Here is a 20,873-nt window from a genome sequence, read left to right as displayed (position 1 = left end):
ATCTGAGACTGGAGCTGTCTCATTTCTGTTTTGTATTTATTTTATCTTTTCCGGTAGTAATACTTTGTACACTGCAGCACAGCTATGGCTTTCACCAATTAGTAATAGGTTAAGTTGTTTTCTTTCTATTAGAGTTTGCCTAGGAAAAGTTGTGTTAAACACCTGCATTCATGTTTTCACAGCCAGAGTTTGGCTTTGGGCAGAAAATTGAGGCTCTGAGTGTGGTACTTTACAAGAAAGTGGGAAATATATAAAGGACTTGTCCCTTATTTTCCTTCATACTCTAAGGTTTTATCATGGATTCATCCTGAAAGCCAAGCAACAATCACACGATGTAGCCAGCCCATGGTTGGAGTGAGTGGAAAGAGAAGCAAAGAGGATGAAAAATATCTTCAGGCTATCATGGATTCTAATGCCCAGTCCCATAAAATCTTCATTTTTGATGCACGACCCAGTGTTAATGCTGTTGCTAATAAGGTGAGATTATCTTTTTCTGTCATTAGATAAACTATAATAACTATTTCATGAGTTGATGATGTTTCAGACATATAGTTTTAAAGGATTTAAGAAGAGGCAGAGTAAGAGGTGTTCATGCTATGTAGTCTTTCTTCCTGACCAAATTTGAAATTTGAGTGAGTTTTCATTTATATTTGAAGGGTCACATACTTCATATTACCTGGATGTATGAAACTATAGTTTCCATATTAGTGCTAGAAGAATCACTATGTGTAGGCCCTTTCCTTAGGGATAGATGTTTGGGTCCTGCCTAAATCAGAGATGAATTACTTATAAAAGCTTATGTTTCATCTTGAGGAAAAGGATTCCTTGTAGCCTCCTTTTTTTTCCCTTGCTTTTTCTGTCTAACAGATAAAATTTACAATATTAGAGGAATAGAATTTATGCATTAATTACCAAATATTCCATTTAACTAAGAGTTAATGATAAATAGAGCTTCCCCTTCAACTGACATGCCATGGAACTTTACTTGGAGTCCATGATGCTGAGCTTTGAGGCTGACAAAGTAAGATCTAATCCTGTTCTTTGGTACTTTCTGTTTGGCTTTTCAACTGCTAATAGGAAATGGGGAAGTTGGTACAGGGCTGAAGACAGGCAAATGTGTCAGTTTTCAAAAGAGGGAAGGGAGTGAATTCTTCAAACTATAAGCCAATGAGCCTGGTAAAATTCTAGAATATGTTTTTAAAGAGGTGGTTTGTGAGCCTGTAGAAGGAAAATGGAGATGATTAAGAGCCAGCATTGGATAATGAAGAATATCAGATTATCCTTATTTTTTTGGAAAGGGTTATTAGACTAGCAGCTAGTTGGTGCAGTGGATAGACCACTGGGCTTGTAGTCAGGAGGACTTGATTTCAAATCTTGCTTCAGACCTTCTTACGTGTGTGACCCTAGGCAATTCACTTAACCCCTGTTTGCCTAACTTTCCTCAGCTGTAAAATGGGGATAATAATAGTATTCACCTCATGAAGGTTGAATGCAAAGTTCCATACAGGGGTTCAAAAAACAGATTCTACACATAAAAAATGGAAAAGGCATGGCCAAGCAGCAGCAGTTCATGTGAAAGAGGTCTGGGCTGCTAAATGCTCCATATGAGTCAAAAGTGTGATAACAGCAGGGAAAACATCTAACATAATCTTAGGCTGCGTTAATAGAAACATAGTGTCCAGTATAAGGTGGGTAATAGTGCCACTGTACTTTGTCCTGTTCAGAACACACATGAAGTGTTGTGGTTCCTGCATGTTAGGAAAATAGTTCTACATTCCTTCTGAGTCCTACATGTCAGGAAATATGTTGACAAACTGGAGCTCCTACCAAGGAGGGCAACCAGAATGGCCAAGGGCCTAGAAGCGATGCTGTATGAATGACAGCATTTGAGAACTGGAAAGGATCTCAGGAGCTATCTAGTTGAACCCATACACAAAAGAAATCCCCTGCTATTATATAACTGATACTGAAGACCTCCAAGAAGGGAAACCCACCACCTGTCAAGGCAAGCTTTTCCACTTTTTGACAACTCTAATTGTTAAGAAAATTTTCCTTCTATGAAACCTAAATTGGTCTCTTTGCAACTGCTACTCATAGCTCCTGGTTCTGTTCTCTGGGACCATCACAACAAATTGAATTCCCCCTCTGTGTGACAACCCTTCACGTACTTGATGATAACTGAATCTTCTTTTCTGTAGGCTAACGTGCCTAGTTTCTTCAGCTGATCTTAATGTTATGGACTCAAGGCCCTTCACCATTCTGGTTGTCCTCCTGTTAATGACCTCTAGTTTAATCAATGTCCTTAAAAACTAGTGCCCAGATCTAAATATGGTACTGTAGCTGAGGTCTGAAGAGGGCAGAATACAGTGTGGCTGTCAGTTCTCTACTGCTAGAATCTATACCTTTCTTGATGCAGCCCAGGATTGTATTAGTTTTTTTGTATACCCCACCACATTGTTGACTTACATTGAGCTTGCAGTTCACTAAACCCTCAGTCAATCTTCAGGCATTTTTTAGCTGAATCTGCCAAATGGACTAGGCCACTGGAAGCAGCTGCTTTGACATGTTGTTGAAGTTTTCCTCTTGCTGTGGCCTGGAAACTTTTAAATACGTAATACTAGGATAAAGATTGCCTTTTCTCTTAATGAGGAACGAGGCATGGCAATAAGTTACATTAAAGAATTCTTGAATATTTAAATCAAAGAGAAGAGGAAATGCAAGCAGAATCATCACCATTCCTGTATCCTTGAAGTTACCTTGAATATGGTGCACTCTAAAATGATTTGTGATGGCTATAAAAGACTTAATAGGGGGAACTACTTCAAGTGCACGATCTGTGAGCACCTGTGAGGGCAAAGGCCTTCACAAAGAGTACAACATAATTCTGTTTCAGAATCCCTCATTCACTTGCCTGGATAGATTTCCCATTGCTCTTGGCTTCAATAGATGAACCCTTTTTTCTTTCCCTCACACTTTATGGGGTGCCATGTTAGAGCTTCCTGCTACTCACCTCATGAAGTCCGAATGCTTCACAGGCACAAACTAGTGAGACTTCCCTAAATCTAGTAGCATCAGTTCACAAGATGACCCCATTGTCACCTTTGTGAAGAATGTAGGTGAAAGTGTGGCAGCTCCTTAGTCTTCTGGGTATTGAAGTTGACAGTGACGAGGAGCATGGTAAAAAGTAGAGTGATCTTGTCATTCTGTCAGTCATGCTGCAGCAGAGAAAAGAGTAGCGCTAGACAACAGGTGCAGCCCTGAAATGGTAATGGAGGTCTCCTCTCTGAGCAAGTGCAGAAGATAACCATGGAGTCTTCCTTGTAGCTGGAGGATAGACCACTTTCTTATGAATAGTCTATTAACTCTCTTTGACATTTCCATTTGACAAAAGAATTGGACCCTCTCTCCAGGGAACTTTATTCTTTTCAAATGCTGGTCAGGTGGTTAAAACTCCATGGACCCTTCTCGTCAGGGGCCTTTAGGGTTAAGGAAGCTTTTTTATTCCTACATCTTTTACCAGAAGCAGACCCACACTTGATTGAATCTCTCTCTCAGATACTGTCTATGAGCTTCTCTCATGAGAGTGTCTGACTCTCACAGGTAGCTCAACAACCTTCATGTTACCTCTCCCAGCTTTTCTGTTTTACAGTTGCACTGACCTAGACAGTCTCAGCCGCTCTGGAAGTTGAGCTTGTCTCCGTGAAGGTTCTTATTTCTATATTCAATCATGTGTGAAGCCATGTGTGTTCACTTTTTGCTTAGGCCATTGTGAACATCATCATCCTGTGGTCCTCTCTTGCTTTCCATGATCTTTGGATATCACTGTCAGTAGTTCAGCAGTCACATCTATATTACCTCTGTCCTCTCCTCTTTCTTGTCTCTCCTCTCACATTTCACATCTTTTGCTTGTACAGATTTTAAGCTTGCTTTACTCAGCTGCAGTTATACATGCTTAGTAGGTTATCACAATTTTCATTATTTCCCCCACAATGCTTGGCAGCTTGAGAGGAGTAATAGAGAAACCACATGTAAATATTGCTTAGGATAGAGCCTATTAGGTGGAGAGTGCCAAGAAAGTTAGGAGAGAGAGGTATATTGTAGTGACTAGGCATTGATGAACAAATCATGTAAGTGATGGACTGCAGAGTTTAGGTTTTGTATGGAAGCGTGTAAGCCAGAGTGAAGGATATGTCCTAGGAAGATATCAGAGTACCAGAGATTCTAATGATATTGAAGGGGAAAGAAGAAAACAAGCATGTAAATGTTTAGCATGTGGTGGACAGTGTGCAGGACGCTGGGCATACAAATCAAAGCAAATAAGATAATCTCTGTTCACAGGGAACTGTTTATATTCTGGGCGAGGGAAAGACAAACATACAAACACATGAGAGAGAGTTGAAAAGCTGAGGAGAAGGAAAATACGTACTGTGAGGTCATGGATTTGAAGTGTAGCAAGTCAGAAATAGTCAGGAAGAGAATGAAGGAAGGCCAATTTAGGTCCTTCCACAAAATGAAGGCTTCAGGAGGAGCTCACCAATGAGAGAAGGGCCAGCCTTGTGGAGGGATCTTCTTGGGGAGCAGACCACAGGGGTAATAGGATATTTTGGGACAAGGAGGACTCAAGCTCTGAGGGAAGTTCTAGGATGAACCAGCTGAAAAGGAGGCATGGTTTTGAAATCCAGAAAGTCAGGAACAGGATTGAGAGGGGATTGAAGAACAGGTTTACTGTAAGATAACAGAAGAAGTTTGGAGATTACCAGAAATTGGTGTTTTGAAATCTGCCTCGCCATTACTTCTACTTCTTATTCTTCTTTCTACCTTTTTTTTTGTTTGTTTTTGTTTTTTTGCTAGGCAGTGGGATTAAGTGACTTGCCCAGGGTCACACAGCTAGTAAGTGTTATGTGTCTGAGGCTGGATTTGAACTCAGGTCCTCCTGAATCCAGGGCCGGTGCTCTATCCACTGCACCACCTAGGTGCCCCTTCTTTCTACCTTTTGGATATAAGGTGTGGCTTAAGGGAGAAAGAGGTTATTAGAATCAACAGTTAAGGAACTGTGTCCTAACTGAAGGGGGTTTTGAGGAGTCATCAACATGAATATTGAAACATCTTTAGGACAGGGAAATGAGATAGAAAAAAAGACAGCCAGGTGCCAAAGTCATTGAGAAAATTGTGAAAGGAACCTGTCAGAATCTTTCATGCTCTCTATCTTGAAGGAATTTTACAGTCCAGAAGCTACTATTTTTATTGGTGTGGGTAACTGAATGGAATCCTGTAGACTCTTTCATCTAGGCTGCTTCTGCTATATTAACATGAATAAAAGTTGAAGAAAAGGTGGTATCAGTGACCTGTCTTTTTGTTTCTCACATGAACTTCTGTGAAGCTGCACCTTTCCTTATCAGGTTACCTACGTAGTGTTGTGTTTTTTTTTTAAATCTAAATGCAGAATTAATATTTATCCCTGTTACCACCTGTCATTTTAGATTCTGTCTCTTATCCCTGTTAGAAATTTTTTGGATCTTGTGTTTGTCCTCTAGTACATGAGCTATCCTTCCTTGGTTCATATCATCCACAAATATGATTAAAAGAAAGGGTTCAGTTTGTTAATAAAAACATTTAACAGAACAGAACTGAGGATAGGGCCATATGGCACACCCGTAGAAACTTTCCAGGTTGACGTTAATCTGTACTCCTTGATTTAGATTCTTTGGATCTGTCTGGGTATTCAGCCAGGTCTGTATTTCCATCATCTATCTCCTTTCTCTTCATCTTGTCTAGAAGCATATTGTAAGACTCTATCAGATGCCTTGCTGATATAGAGAAAAATTAGGTCTATAGCATTTCCCTGTTATAGTAGTCTAGTGTGAGGCAGAGCATGACATGGTATAAAACAGGCCTGCACAACCTGTGACCACCAGAGGATTTCCTCAACATTTTCCTCTACATTTCCTTTACATTTTTCATGGGCCACCTGAAATCCTTTGGTGTGCCACAAGTAGCCCTCGGGAAGCAGTTTGTATGGGCCTGGTATAAAGAGAGCTGTCTTTGGAGTCAGGACACACAAAAGAGAATGACTTCAAAACATCTATGAGCAATGCCTCAGAGAAAAACACAACTTGGACACAAACTCAATTAGAATGCCTAAAACAGATGAAGCAGGAGTTCAAAAGAGCTTAAAAAATGTTTTTTAAAATAAATGGAATGAGAATGCTAGGGAAAAAAATTGGAAATGAGAGCAATGGAAGAACTAATTGGAAGGAAATAAACAGTTTGGCATAAGAGTTACAAATCTTGCCCAAGCCACAAACTCTGAAAATTAGAGTGAACCAAATAGAAGCCAGTGACTCTATGAGGTAACAAGATATATTAAAACAAAGTCAAAAAGACTAAAAAAAAAAAAATAGAAAAAAAATGTAAGTTATCTCATAGCAGAAACAACTGACCTGAAAAACAGATCAAGGAGAAAAAATTTAAGAATCATTGGACTCTGTAAACACTGTGACCAGATTAAAGAAATCTTAAAAGAAAATTAGCCAGATCTCTCAAAACCAGAGGGCATAGTGAAAATTAAAAAAACAAAAACAAAAACAAACTACTGGTCACCTCCCTAAAGAAATCCTAAAATGAAAACTCCCAGGAATATCATACCAAAATCCTGAGTTCCTAGGCCAAAGAAAAAAATACTATAAACAGCCAGGAAGAAAGATTTCAAGTACTGAGGAGCCACAGTCAGGATCACACATGATTTAGATTAAGGGAGGCATTAGTCCTAAGCAAAACATGCTAAAGATGTATGAAAATATTTATGACTCTTTTTGAGGTGGCAAAGAATGGGAATCTGAGGGAGTCCCCACGAATTGGGGAATGGCTGAACAAGTTATGGTGTATAAATGTGATAGGATACTATTCTGCTGAACTCTTATCGACATAATGACCAACCAGGATTCCAGGGGCCTAATGAAGAAGCATGCTACCCACTCTCCTGATAATGAAGTGAAGGACTCAGAATACAGAATGAGATAATTTATTTATTTTTTGATATGGTCAGTATGGAAATTTGTTTTGATTGACTATAAATGTTTGTAGTAAATTCTGTTTTTCCTGTAGTGTGATGGGGTGGAGAGGCAAGGGTTAGAAGGTAATCTTGGCTGAGTAAAACAAATAAAAATGTTTTTAAAAATTAGAAAAAAAGGAAAACTGACAGAGGAGAGAGAACTCAGGAGAAGGCAGTGGGTTCAAGAAAGATGAAGATTGAGCAAAGTCTTTTGGATGTTTCATTTAAAAGATTGATAAGAGAGTGAGTGAAATATAAGTAGGAAGTGGAATCGGTGAAGGGAGAGAGGAAAAAGGTTAGGGGCCTACCATATGTCAGAACTGTTCTCAGTGCTTATGAATTTTACCTCATTTAATCTTTAGAAAAATCCTGGGAGGTAGGTGGTATTATTATCATCTTCGTTTTACATGGAATTGAGGCAGACAAGTTAACTGACCTATGGTCATTCAGTAACTTCCTGAAGTTGGATTGACTCCAGGCCCAGCCGTCTATCCATTGTGTCACCCAGGTGGAGGAGCAGTATTCCAGGAAATGGTTTTAGAGAATGACAGGGTCAAGTGAAGTTTTTGTTGTTGTTTTTTAAAGGATGGAGGAATCTAGAAACAAACAAGCAGGCAGACAAAGGGCAAACTCCTAGGAGGGGCAGGAAACAATGGAATGAAAACAGAAGTGAAAGGGTGGGCCTTGGCAAGGAGGACCTCACTTCTTTTTCAGAGACTAGAGCAGAGAAAAGCAAAACAGGGATAGTGTAGATTGGTTTTGAGAAGGGCAATAGGAAAGAAGAGGGAGAGCAGAATTGAAGGCCTCTGGAACTGAATTGAAAGAGTTAGTCACTTTTGCATGTATATATACATATGAGTGAATGAGTGAAGGGGGGCATTCTGAGTACAGAAAGGGCATATTTGAATGTCCAGGCAGAAGCAGGTAAGTCTTATATAAATGACAACAGATATGTTTATCAGGAGGTGTTTGATCTGGGGAGTAATGAAGAATAAGGATTGAACAGTTGGTAAGGGAATTGAAACAGGCCCTTTGAAAGATAGATTAGCTATTCCAATAAGTTAAGTATGTGGGAGGTAGAAAAGGAGAGGAGGAATTCTGTTTTGAGAGGGACAAATCAAAATGTAATGGGATAAAACTAAGGAAAAAATTGGGCTTAACATTACTAAAGAAATTAAGGTTTTCTATTTGCAGGATAGGTTTTCCAAGGATAGTGGAGATATCATCTCTGAAGCCTGAATCACTCTAAACTAGACCAGGTAAAGCATGAAAGAGGTTATATAATATTGCTTGCAGTCTAATGCTTCTAGGACCGTGATGCCTTTTGAATGTTTGGTCACTTTCATATCTCAATTGGTTTTCTGTGATCTTTTGCATAATATATGTTTTTGTTTTGAACTAGATCATTTCCCTTCAGATGCACCTAATTGTGGCTACCTTGTATTAAAAGAGGGTGAGCACAAAACATGTTTTGGTCTATTGCTGTTAGTAGGGAACTCTCAATTGTCTTTTCCTTGGACATGAAAGGTTGATTGTAAATCTTTTGGTCGTTTAGGTTTATAAGAATGTTCTAGCCCACTATAATATTTTTTTGATATGATTCTGGTAGTGATTTAAGGAACATTATTTCATACCTGTTATTTCTGGTCAAGCAGAGCTTAACTTAAAGTGTTAAGTTTTTAAAAAATATATGTATATTTTGTATCTTTACTTTTATATTTATTCTAGTTAGTCAAACTTGAGTAGATTTATTTTCGAGCTGTTCTGGCAGTTTGTCTTTTTTTTCCTTTGTCTTTCTCTTGATTTGAAAAGAACTTTTAAAAATTAAAAATGGAGGAAGCACTAATTGGCGTAAAACTTTTTGTAATATTAGAATGAGGTGGAATGAGATTCCATAAAGCTTTACCCTATCTTTTTTCTACTTTATTCCTCTCCTTCCTGTGGCTAGTGAGCATACCAGTTTGGCTGGAATAGAAGGTTTATGTAGTGGAATAGTTGGAGCTGAATATAGAGAGGTAGGTGGGGGCCAGATCATAGAAAAGCTTGAATTCCAGGCTGAGTAGTCTAGCTTTTATTCAGTAAGTAATGGGGAGTCGCTAAAGATTTTTGAGTAGGAGAATGACACAAAATGGTGATTTAGGAAGATTAATTTGGTGGTAGTGTGCAAGGCTGGATTAGAGAAAGGAAAGACTAGAGCTGGGCACTCCAGTTAGACAGGCTGTTGCTTTAATCCAGGTATGAGGTAATATGGGCATCAACTAGAGCTGAAGCAGTGGGAATGGAAAAGAAGAAAACATTATAAAGGAAGAATTGACAGAACAGGGCAACTGATTGTTCATAAGGCAGAAGGAGGAATCACAAAGGCTTGGAGCCTGGAAGAATAGTGGTACTATTAACAGAAACTTAGAAGTCCAGAAGAAGAAGAAATGGCAAGTTTGGGGTATGTTGGGTTTGCCAGTGTGATACCTGGATGGAAATGTCCAACATGTAACTAGAAATGCAGGACTGAAGATTGAGAAGCAGCTGGAAGTTGGAAGATATAAATTTGAAGATCATTTGCATAGAAGGGATAATTGAAGGTAATAGGAGTAAATAAAACCTGAGGCAGGGTTATAGAGGGAAAAGAAGAGTGCTAAAGCTAGAACTTGGAGAATCACTATATTTAAGGGTTGGAAAGAGGAATAGGAGCCATTAAAGAAGACCAAGAAAAGGAGAGAGAGGAGGAGAATTAGAATAAGAAAGGAGAGTTTCAAGAATGAGGTCAACAGTGTTAAAACATTTCGGAGACCTTTCAGAGGAGGAAGAGGACTGAACTGCCCACATTTTCTCACCTGGTCATCTTGGTGATAAGCAATTTTGTCCTCTCTACTAATTGCTGTTCACTGATGCTAATGTTAAGTTGCCTATGTTCACTAATGATTTCCTGTGATGTCTTTTCTTTTTAGGCTAAGGGTGGTGGTTATGAGAGTGAGGATGCTTATCAGAATGCAGAACTAGTTTTTCTAGATATCCACAATATTCATGTTATGAGAGAATCATTAAGAAAACTAAAAGAGATCGTGTACCCAAACATTGAGGAAACTCATTGGCTATCTAACTTGGAATCTACTCATTGGCTAGAACATATTAAGGTAGGTCTATGTTTTTATAGCTCTGAGCTGGTAATATTATAGAAAAAAACCCGCACCAGATATATTTACCCTTTTATCTATCTTATTCTCATGCAATTGGTCCCAAATTTATTGTGATTCTTAAAATAGGCAGTTAGGTGGCACAGTGGATAGAGTGCTGTACTTGGAGTCAGGAAGACCCAAGTTGGAATCCAGCCTCAGATACTCACTAGCTGTGTTATCCTGGGCAAGTTACTTAACCTTTCCCAGCCTCAGTTTCCTTATCTGTAAAATGGGGATAATAGCACCTAGTTCACAATAATGTTGTGAGGATCAAATGAGGTAACCCATGTAATAAGCTTTGCAAACCTTATAGTGTTAAATAAATGTTATTATTATTGTTATTGTTATTATTTTTATACTAAAGGACAAAGACAGTTTTTCTTTGAAAGATCAATTTTAGTTTCTGATATTTAGGTAAAGTAGATTCATTCCTTTAACCTGTTTTTGCTGTCCCCTCCTGGAATGACTTTCACTCCTCTGTCTCTCCATATCCTACCCTTTTTTTCAAGACCTTGCTCAAGTGCCCATCACCACAGTACTATCTTTTATTTTCCCAGTTCATATTGATCACTGTTTCTTTAAATACTAAAATTCTTATTGTTTGTGTATTTCTTATATGCTGCCTTATATTCATCTCTCTTTTATGTATGTCTTGGTATCAACTAGAATTTAAGCTCCTTGAGGGCAGACATTATATTTTACATATCATGAGCTCTCTTAGTATTTAACAGAGTGTTATAAAGATGTCAGAAACAGTAATAAAATGTTTGGTAAATGAATTGAAGATGAAACTCAGGCAATGAAATTTGAGTGTTGAATGCTTATATGCAGCTCAGGTCATGGGTCCATCATGCTCCAGTAGAGTGTTGGTTCTAGAGTCAGAGGGGATGTAGGTTGAAATATTGGCACTGAAGCTGCCTGTGTGATCTGGGGCAAGTCAGCAAATCAGGGGCCTGTTTCCTCCTCATGAAAAGTTTGGAATGATGGCTTCGGCAGTCTCTTCCAGTAAAGCTATGATCTTATCATCCTGTAAGTATGAGTTAACACAAAGTAATTATGTTAACTAACTGAGCTCCTTTAAGTTGGCCCAGGTGCAAATGGCTGATAATCTTGTATCCACACAACCTAAACTACTTCAACTCAAGTCTATTTATTAATACTAAGAATGAGAATCTCAAAATCTCAGAGATGGAAGGGATCACAGAGGCCATTTAGCTCAAGTACTACTAGAACAAGAATCCTCTCTTACCCCATACCAGACAAGTGGTCATCCAGTATTTCTTTGAAGACCTCTGGACTGAGGGAATCTACTACCTCTTCAGGTAGTCTATTCCATTTTTGTATGGCTCTAAATAGGAAATTTTCCCATATAAATCTATCACTTTACAACTTTTCCCCATCGCTCCTTATTTTGCTTTCTGTTGCCAAGGAGTAAAAATCAAATCCCTCCAACACATGCAAGCTTTGTAGTTGCCAGGAAGAAGCTGTTGTGGTCTAAGTTTTCTTTTCTAGGCCAAGTCTCTTTCCTTCAGATCAGAGAGATGCCATTCTGGCATCACATGTTTGTCTCCTGGGCTGGCCTTTTTCTGCCTAGCAGAGGATCAGAAAGATGCCCATTCAATCTCATGCAGGTCCCTTGGCCTGTCCTCCTTCCTATTTCAGAGGCCAGCCTTCATGGATGGGAGAGAAATGCCATTCCATCAGCCTCCCTCACTGGTCTCTCCCCTGACCTCCCTAACACCCTGGGAGGACACCATCCTGAGGCTGAACTCTTAGTGATATTAATAACTTTCCTGAACTCATTTGGCAATGAGTAACAAAATTCCACCTGGTCATCCCCCTCCCAGTGATCCTGAACCTCTGGCTGTCATTAAACTTTACCCCTTTTCTACCCCCTTAGCCCAGTCACCCAGTGTCACACTCCAAAGCTACCCCACCCTTTCCACTGTGTTCTCTGAAATACATGTTCCATAGGTAAAAACTTGCTCTCATATTAAATCTTTATCTTTCCCACTCCTTTTGTCTTCTGGCTCCCTCCTGATGACACAGCCTCCTTGGTCTCTCTTTCTAGCACTGGCTACATTTTCATTCATTCTGCTGTCTTCTTCCTCATATCCCTTAACCCATTATCACCAAAATTGTCTTGCTAAGCCTCAGCCCTGGATCTTTCCCATCTTTGCCCTTTTTCACATACTTTCTAATGAAGTTGAAGAAAATCACCAGACTGTAGCCTGGAGCCATTACAAATTTGTTACCTAATTTTATCTGGGCCCTTGCCATGGCAAAGCAATCCTTTTATACCTCCCTAATTGACTAGCCCACCCACCACAGTGGCTTTTTTCCTCAAACCTTTTCATTTCTCATCAAACCTCCTATAATTCCTCCCCCTTCCACACTCTCAGCTGAGAATCTTGCCTCATATTTCACTGAAAAAATTGAGACCATTCACCAATAGCTTCCTCTTCTCCCTTCTTCTTCAATTCACATCTCCCAAGTGTTTTCTGCCACTATCTCTGCCTTTACCCCATCTGACATAACGAGGTAGTCTTTCTCCTTGCCAAGGCAAACCCCACTACATGATTCCATTCCATCCCATATTCTTCAGCAGATTACTCCCTGTATCCTAATTCCCTCTGTCATTTATCTCCTATCTGTCCTTGTCTCCTAGCTGCTTCTCCATTGCCTAAAAACATGCCCATGTCTCCCCTGTCCTCAGAAAACCCTTACTTGATCCATCAGTCCCCACTAGCTATTGCTCTACATCTCTCCTCTTTTGTGGCTAAACTTCTTGAGAAGGCCATCTGCAATAGGTCTTCTACTTCTCAGTCTCTTTACTATCTACCGTCTGCTTCATCTTTCAACTGAAACTACTCTCTCCAGAGTTACTAATGATCTTAATTGCTTAATCTAATGGCATTTTCTCAGTCCTTATCCTTCTTGACCTCTCTGCAGCCTTTGACACTGTTGATCACCCTTTTCTTCTTGATATTCCCTTCTTTAAGTTTTTGTGACACTATTCTGTCCTGATTCTCCTCCTACTCATATGTCCACTCCTTTCCAGTCTTCTTTGATGGATCATTATCTAGGATACCCTGGGTATCCCCTAAGGCTCTGTCTTGCACCTTATTGATAGTATTTAATTTGGAGGTCTCATTAGATCTCATGGATTCAGTTATCTCTATGCTGATGTTTCTCAGGTCTACTTATTCAGACTAACTTCTGTTGACCTCCAGTTTTACATCTCCAACTGCCTGTTGGACATCTAGAACTAGATGTCCCATAGACTTTTTAAGCACATGTCCCTAACTGAACTTAATCTTTCTCCCCAAAATCCTCCTTCTAAACTTCATTATTGCTGTCAAAGGTACTTCCATCCTTCCAATCACCCAGACTTGCAACCTGGAAGTCATTCTAGACTCCTCCCTTTCAATCTGCATATCTCTTTGTTGCCAAGTTCTGTCAATTTTGTCTTATCTCTTATATATCCCCTCTTCTGACATAGCCACTACCCTGTTGTAGGCCCTCATCATCACACACCTGGACTATGGCCATAGCCTATTGATTGGTTTCCCTGTCTCAAGTCTCCCCCCACCCCACTCCAGTTCATTCTACACTCAGCTGCCAGTGATCTTCCTAAAGTTCAGATCTGACCGTGTCACGTCCCTGTTCAGTGCAGTTCAGTGGCTCACTATTGCCCAGAATGGAAAGAAAGAATAGCAAGATAGAACTAATTTAAGTTAGTATACTAGTTGTTTCTATTGATATAGGTCCTTCGGAAGAGTTTTGAAGATAATTAAAAGTTTTTCCTTTTAAGTAGTTAATTCTTCTTCTTGTATGCAATTTATCGTTTAATAAACTCCTTCAAATATAGAGATCCTCTTCCAGACTTTCATCCAAATTAATAGGGTCTGAATTAATGAAGTTTTACCACATTTAAAAATCAAATGTCTATGTTCAGTGCTTTCAAAAGCTTTCTCATGGGTTAATATCTTCAGGCAACACCCTTAGGAAATAAGAGACCAATTGGTAAGTGATAGTTCTCCCATTGTTACAAATGACAAATCTTTTATGCTCAAGAATTCTACAGGAAGAACTTCAGTTGTCTCTTTTTATTGCATTTTTTTCTTCTAGCTCATTCTTGCTGGGGCTCTTAGGATTGCTGACAAGGTGGAGTCAGGGAAAACTTCTGTGGTGGTGCACTGCAGTGATGGATGGGATCGAACTGCTCAGCTCACCTCCTTGGCTATGCTTATGCTGGATGGTTATTATCGAACCATCAGAGGATTTGAAATTCTTGTGGAAAAAGAGTGGTTGAGCTTTGGACACCGGTTTCAACTAGTGAGTACATAAGTTTGTGCCAAAATATGATCCTCCTCACTTCATGAGAAAAACAAAATGTCCCTTTTCATTTAAAAATGCATATTTTAATTAATTGGTTCAAGGGTACATGTACATCTTTTAAGAAAAAATTTCTCATTTGTTCTAGAAAGCAATAGTGTATTTGAACATGATACTGACTTGGTTTTGTTGACAAATCATACATCTTCTGTATGAGTTTTATCTGTGACATCGGAGTGCTGTAGTAATTGTCCAATGGAAATGTTATGTGCAACACAGACTCTTATGTGTCTCTTACTGTACATACATGACCTCCCAAAGCCAAATGATAAGTATAAACTCAGGATTCATATTCATTTCTTAGGATCATTAATCTGTAGCAGTAGCTATTAGGTTTGACATAAACATAAATAATACCAAGATTCAAATACACTTTTTAGAATCCTGAAAGCAAAAATGTTCTTTAGTTTGATTCAAAGTATTTATCCATATAAGCATTGTTCTCAGAGGCCTAGAGTCTAAAATAATTTAGTCAAGGCCTAAACTAATTTTTACTTTAAGTACAATTTTAACTCAGATTGGAAAATAAAGCACATCATTCAAGTATTGTGTCCTTCACCAAAAACTTGCTTCTAATCACTAGAAGGCTGTCTACTAGATGATTTTTTTCAATAACTGCAATTTATGAAATGTTGAGGATTGCAGTCTAACACTGTGGGAATCATGGATCTTTCAAAGTATCCAGTACTGGGCAAAACTGGTAAATGTATGCGTAAATAAAAACAATTTTTAGCCTGTCTGCAAAGTGACTCCATAAACTTTACACTTCATTTCAGTGATTTCATTGATATGGGTCCTTTCTCCATTGATGTGGATTCCATTTCTTATGCCCTTTCTCATTCTGTGTGATCCCTAACAATGCCTTTTAACTAGGGACCTTTTCCTGCGTCTTTTAAGATCTCAGGGTTATCAGTGTAGAACTTAGTCTGTCTTATCTGTTGTGTCCCATTCTTGATATAAAATCGGACTGCTATCTTTTCCCATCTTATGTGTTCTTGGTGATGTCTTTTTACCACTTTTCAAATCTAAGACATTTTTGGCAATATGCTATAGCCTTTTTATACCCTTCATATGCCTTTCTTCTTCTTTTAAGAATTGAAGTTAAAGATTGGGATTTTGTGATAATAAGCAGTCTCTATAGATTTTTATTTTTATAATAATAATTCACTAAGCTGTATGTTACTGCCATAATCAGAGGCAAATATTGGACTGAAATCTACATGGCATTTTACAATTTACAAAATATTTTTGTATATGTTATATTTTAATCCCAACAGGAAACTTGAGACCTAGGCAAGACAGGTGTTACTTATCTCTGTTCTACAAATTAGGAAACTGATGGCTCTGAGAAATTTAAGTTATCAGTGACATGCAACTAGTAAGTGGGAACTTGGACTTGAACCCAGGGCTTCTGATTCTAAACCCTGTGTTCTTAAGTTAATTGAATATTTCTATTTAATATTTTCTGAAGAGATCCTAGAAGAAAACTTGGATAAATTTTAGATTCTTTTTTTTTTTTGGAGGGGAGAGGCAGTTGGAGTTAAGTGATTTCCCCAGGGTCACACAGCTAGGATTTGAACTCAGGTCCTCCTGACTCCAGGGCTGGTGCTCTATCCACTGCTCCACCTAGCTGCCCTTTTGGATAAATTTTAATACAAGCTACTATGTGACAGTAGATAGAAGGCTACACTGGGAGTCAGGACCCTGGGCCAGTCATTTGGCTTTCTTCTGCCCCAGTTTCTTCACCTGAAAAATGAGGATAATAGCAGCACCTAATTTCTAAGCTTGTTCTAAGGATGAAATGAGATAATATATGTAAAGTGGTTTACAAACTTTAAAGAGCTATATAAATGCTATTATTATTATTATTTGGACCTTGGAGGCCCAGCCCAATCTGGGCCTACATTCCCAGTGTAGAGTCAGGCGCAGCCTGCTTCAAGGGTATGTGACAAGTTCAGTGCCCACTTAGGTATTTTACCCAGTATATTCAACTCTCAGTAGAACTTAAAATGCTGAGTTTGGGACAAGGCTCTTGGGTTTAAGGAGTTATCTGAAACTGCCATCTAATATGATATATACGTAGTAAGTACTCAATTTATGATGAATGAGTGTAAAAAGTTATTTTTTTCTCTCACCTTGTTATGACTAATTACCTTGTATTTTGGCTAAATTATTTTAATCTTTAGGTATTGTGATTTCAAGAACAGCAAGGTCCTGTATGAGCCCATCCTTAGATAGATCTGTGTCTTACCTTTAGTCCAGGCCCCTCCTTCCTCTGTTCCCCAAACCTTAACCATTCATTCAGCCAATATGTATATGGAGTGTTTGTTTATGGCTAGCACTGGGATTATTAGGAACTTTGGGAGAATTTTTTTTAAAGCATGATATATTACCGCATTTCCCCCCGCCCCATCCTCAGGGAGTTTATGGTATAGTTAGGAAGTTAAAGATACAGCTAAGGAACAATTAAGTGATATAAATTGTGTGGTCTTGACTGTAGGAGTACAGAAAAGAGACTCACTGCAGTGAGGATGGCTCCACTAAGGAGGCGGGGCTTGAGCTTTATGTTGTAGGAAAAGGGTGAAGGGAAAACATTCTAGGCAGAAGGAATTGAATGAACAAATTTTTGAAGTAACAATCATGGCGTGATGTGGGTGATGATAAGACTTCTTTGGCTCAGGCCAAAGACGTTTGTTAGAGAATATTGGGAAATTAGGTTGAATAGGAAGGGTTGGGTACATATTAGCTAGGATCTTCAACTCACTCAACACTGATAGAGATTCTTGTATGCTGTAGTTCTGCAAAATTTTGGTTCACAGTTTGTCTGATCTTACCTTCAGCTCGTCTCCCTGTTGGATCCCAAAATGACCAAGGTACACACTAGAAACATTTATAAATAATAGAAGGAACAGAAGCTTAACATTGTTCTGCTCTTTTGAACTGAACTATTTAATGAAATTGCTTCCAGAAGAGCATCTGAGATCTTTGTTTAGAATGGCTCACGTTTTGTAGCTTATTATAAATTAAACATGAAAAGATTACTTAGAAAAAAATTCTTACTTCAGAGGCAGGAGTCTGCCACACCACACATGCTTAAAGAGATATGAACCAAATTACCACCATTTGAAATGGTCATAATAAAGTTGTTGTGAATTATTGGATTAGTGACCCTCCTTCACCTAATCAGTGTTCTCCACTGTCAGTGAGTGCAGAGTATAATTAAGACTATCTCAGTGGTAACCCAAACGTGGGTACTCATTCTTTTACTGTCTCTCTTTGCTTTAGAGAATTGGCCATGGAGATAAGAACCATGCAGATGCAGACAGATCACCTGTTTTCCTTCAGTTTATTGACTGTGTCTGGCAGATGACAAGACAGGTAATCTCCAGGATATTTCTCTAAACATACCGCCATAAAGTCTTCTGCTTGGAAATGAAGAGATGTAGCCACTGATTGCACAACCCAGTTTCATGTGAAATAGAAATTCTTCCATCAGGTTTCTGGGCATTAGGGCTGTTACTCACTGTCACATTAAGAAAGCAACAAGTCATTATTCACTGTAGTATTACACATGTGATAATTCTGGTTCCATAAACATTCAGCTTGAGTACCTTTTTTTTTTTTGATTTGCGAGATATGACATTACCCCCTTCTTTGTTTTGGACAGTGTGTTAAATAATTGCACTTTTGGATGCTCGTATGGAGAAATAAAGCAATTATCTGGATAACTCAAGCAAATAAAACCCAATATTGACTTAAGTAACCTATTTCAAGAAAATACATTTTTTGACCCAAAATACTGCAAGAAGGGGTTGATTAGTCATAATGTATAGTAACTATATCAGCTGTTACAAATTAATTTATTTAAAAGGTTTATTAAATTTAACATTTCTGGAAAGGTCCTAAATAATAATAATAGTTATACAATTTTCAACAGCATGATAAAAATAACAGGTTGGTCCTTGATATACTGACAATATTGTGTCAGAAAGCAGACTTTTTACAACTGCTCTAATAATAATGATTTACACCTCTTGTGGAAGAAGCATATCAAAAACTGGGAGTATAGACTTTTGGTCTTTTTGCTACTTGTGTATTTACAATTTTTTTCGAGACCAAAGACTACCTGAGAAGAGACTGCCAGATAGGCATGGTGTTGGAGCATTGTAAGCCTTGACTGGCTTTGAGCCAATAATTCATTTTGGATTCACTTGGGGGAAATGACATTAGTTTAAAGACCCAGGATTTAGAGGTGAGGTACATATTGTTATTTCTTCAATTTCAACTTGGATTACCTTAATTTTAAGGTTGAGCGGGAAGTTGAGTCATTGGTATTAATAAACTAATTTGAGGAGTGACTCCAAATTAATTTTTTACAAAAATCAAGCATATAAATGAAGAATAAATGTTCATTAGAGCAGACAATCTAGAGCTGGAAAGGAACTCCAACCCTCAGTTTTACAAATGATAAAATAAAGCCCATTCTGAACAAAGTGAGTGGTTTGGCCAAAGTTGCACAGGTTGCAGAGCCAGGATTCAAATCCAGGTCTTCTGATTACAGATCCAGTGATCTTGTTGTCTTTCCTCTGCAGTCATCTTGGGAGGCTATATACACTTATTCTAATGATGCTCAAAACATTTTTGGAGCTCTTCCTTTGAAATCACCTTTAGAGTAAGTTTACAAGCCACACAAAAAAAGCAGTTTCATTACTTCATTATTTACATTTTGTTGTTTTTGTTTTTAAAATAAGTAATCATAGAACATTAGAGTTGGAAGGAAAGTCAGCCATCATCTAGCCCAACTCCTACCCGAATTATGAATCCCTCTGTAAATTCACTGATAAGTGGTCATTCTGGCTTCAGCTTTGAATATCTTTACCAATGGAGAAATCATCTCTCCCGCCCTACTTCTGGGAGCTCATTCCCTTTTTTAGATAGCTCTCAAAAGTCAAATTTTTCCTTATGTAAAAGTTGAAATATGCCTCCCAGTGACTTCCACTAGTCCTTAGTTCTACTTTTTACCAGAACAAGACATAGTCTTCCACTTGATAGTGGAATATTAAAATATTTGAGATTACTGTTGTGTCCATTCACCTCCACCCCACTTACTCCAATGCCTTATCTTGCTCAGGCTTAATATTGAGTTCTTTTATCCCATGGTTTTGAATTTATCTCACTAGCCTGATCACTCTTCTCTGGACATATCCCTCCTTTTCAAATGTTGCATCCAGAACTAGACTTAAACATTAGTCTAGTAATTTGACCACAGTAGCAAAGTAGAGTACGGTAGGACTGACACTGCCATCATTTAGAACAGTATTAATTATTAATACCTATTAAAATTGCATCAATTTTTTACCTGCATTAATAGAAGCATAATGTTCAGGATAAAGACCAAAGAATATTGTGCTTTGGTCAGATCTCTGCTAGTGTGCTAATATAACCAGCTTAAGTTACCTTATTTAGAAGAGACGTTGCTCCTTCTAAATGCTATCATCCAGTTTGATTACCCACCTTATACAGCACACTTGGCCCAGAATGACTTTTGCTGATTCCAAAAACCAAATCCACTTCCAAAGGAAAAAGGCTTGCTACCATTAAGGATATTGAAAAGAATGTGATTCAGGCTTTGAAAGGCAAGTCCCAAAGAGTTGAGTTTCAACTTGCTTTGAGCAGTGGAAGCATTATTGCAATAAGTGTATATAGCCTTCCTAGATGACTGCTTTGAAGGGCTAACACATTCATTTGAATGTGTAGGTCCTGTTATAATTGTTAAAAATCATTCACATTATTTATTATCACACTTCTTATTTGTGGTCATATTTGATTCCATTGCTGAGGTCTGTATTTCTTCCTTTGCTCTTGCTTGAAAGTCTTATTTTTTTTTAATTTAAAATCAAATAATTCTCTATTCATTTGAAGCATATGTTACAAAATCGCGGGGAAATCAGTTCAAATTTTATATTTCTTTTACAAGCCTTCAAACAGTATCCAGTGTTTGTTTCATTTCAAGCACCGAATTATGTTCCTATGTGATAGCTGATCTTACTGAAAGTAGAAAAATGTTTGATATTAATAAAATGATATTTATTAATAAGGAGGGCAATGCTATGCATAAATGATGGTTCACTAACCTATTTTGTTGATCTGTCACCATTCTTTGGAAGAGAGTAATACATTTATTAAGATGAGTCAAAATGTATCACTTAGTGAGGTATTTTGTCCTCAAATTTAGACACAGGATCTGCTAA

At 38.2% G+C, this 20,873-nt stretch overlaps 1 protein-coding gene across 3 annotated transcripts in view; it reads left to right on the top strand.

Annotated features, from left to right (window-relative positions):
- Positions 1-20,873, top strand: part of MTMR2 (myotubularin related protein 2) — a 106,102-nt gene that overhangs the window by 79,687 nt on the left and 5,542 nt on the right. For 2 of the 3 annotated variants that reach the window (XM_021000657.2, XM_078147157.1), the window contains exons 9-12: positions 289-477; positions 9,997-10,182; positions 14,356-14,562; positions 17,908-18,000. In XM_021000657.2, the coding sequence (XP_020856316.1) occupies positions 289-477; positions 9,997-10,182; positions 14,356-14,562; positions 17,908-18,000 (675 nt within the window). The remainder of the gene's footprint in view (positions 1-288; positions 478-9,996; positions 10,183-14,355; positions 14,563-17,907; positions 18,001-20,873) is intronic. The other variant, XM_078147158.1, reaches the window with a different exon arrangement.

The sequence above is a fragment of the Phascolarctos cinereus genome, unplaced genomic scaffold (assembly GCF_003287225.1).
Source record: "Phascolarctos cinereus isolate Bilbo 61053 unplaced genomic scaffold, phaCin_HiC Scaffold_726;HRSCAF=1367, whole genome shotgun sequence".
Taxonomy (NCBI): Eukaryota; Metazoa; Chordata; class Mammalia; order Diprotodontia; family Phascolarctidae; genus Phascolarctos; species Phascolarctos cinereus.
The sequence above is the reverse complement of the archived record's forward strand: the minus strand, read 5'-3'. Positions and strand labels throughout refer to the sequence as shown.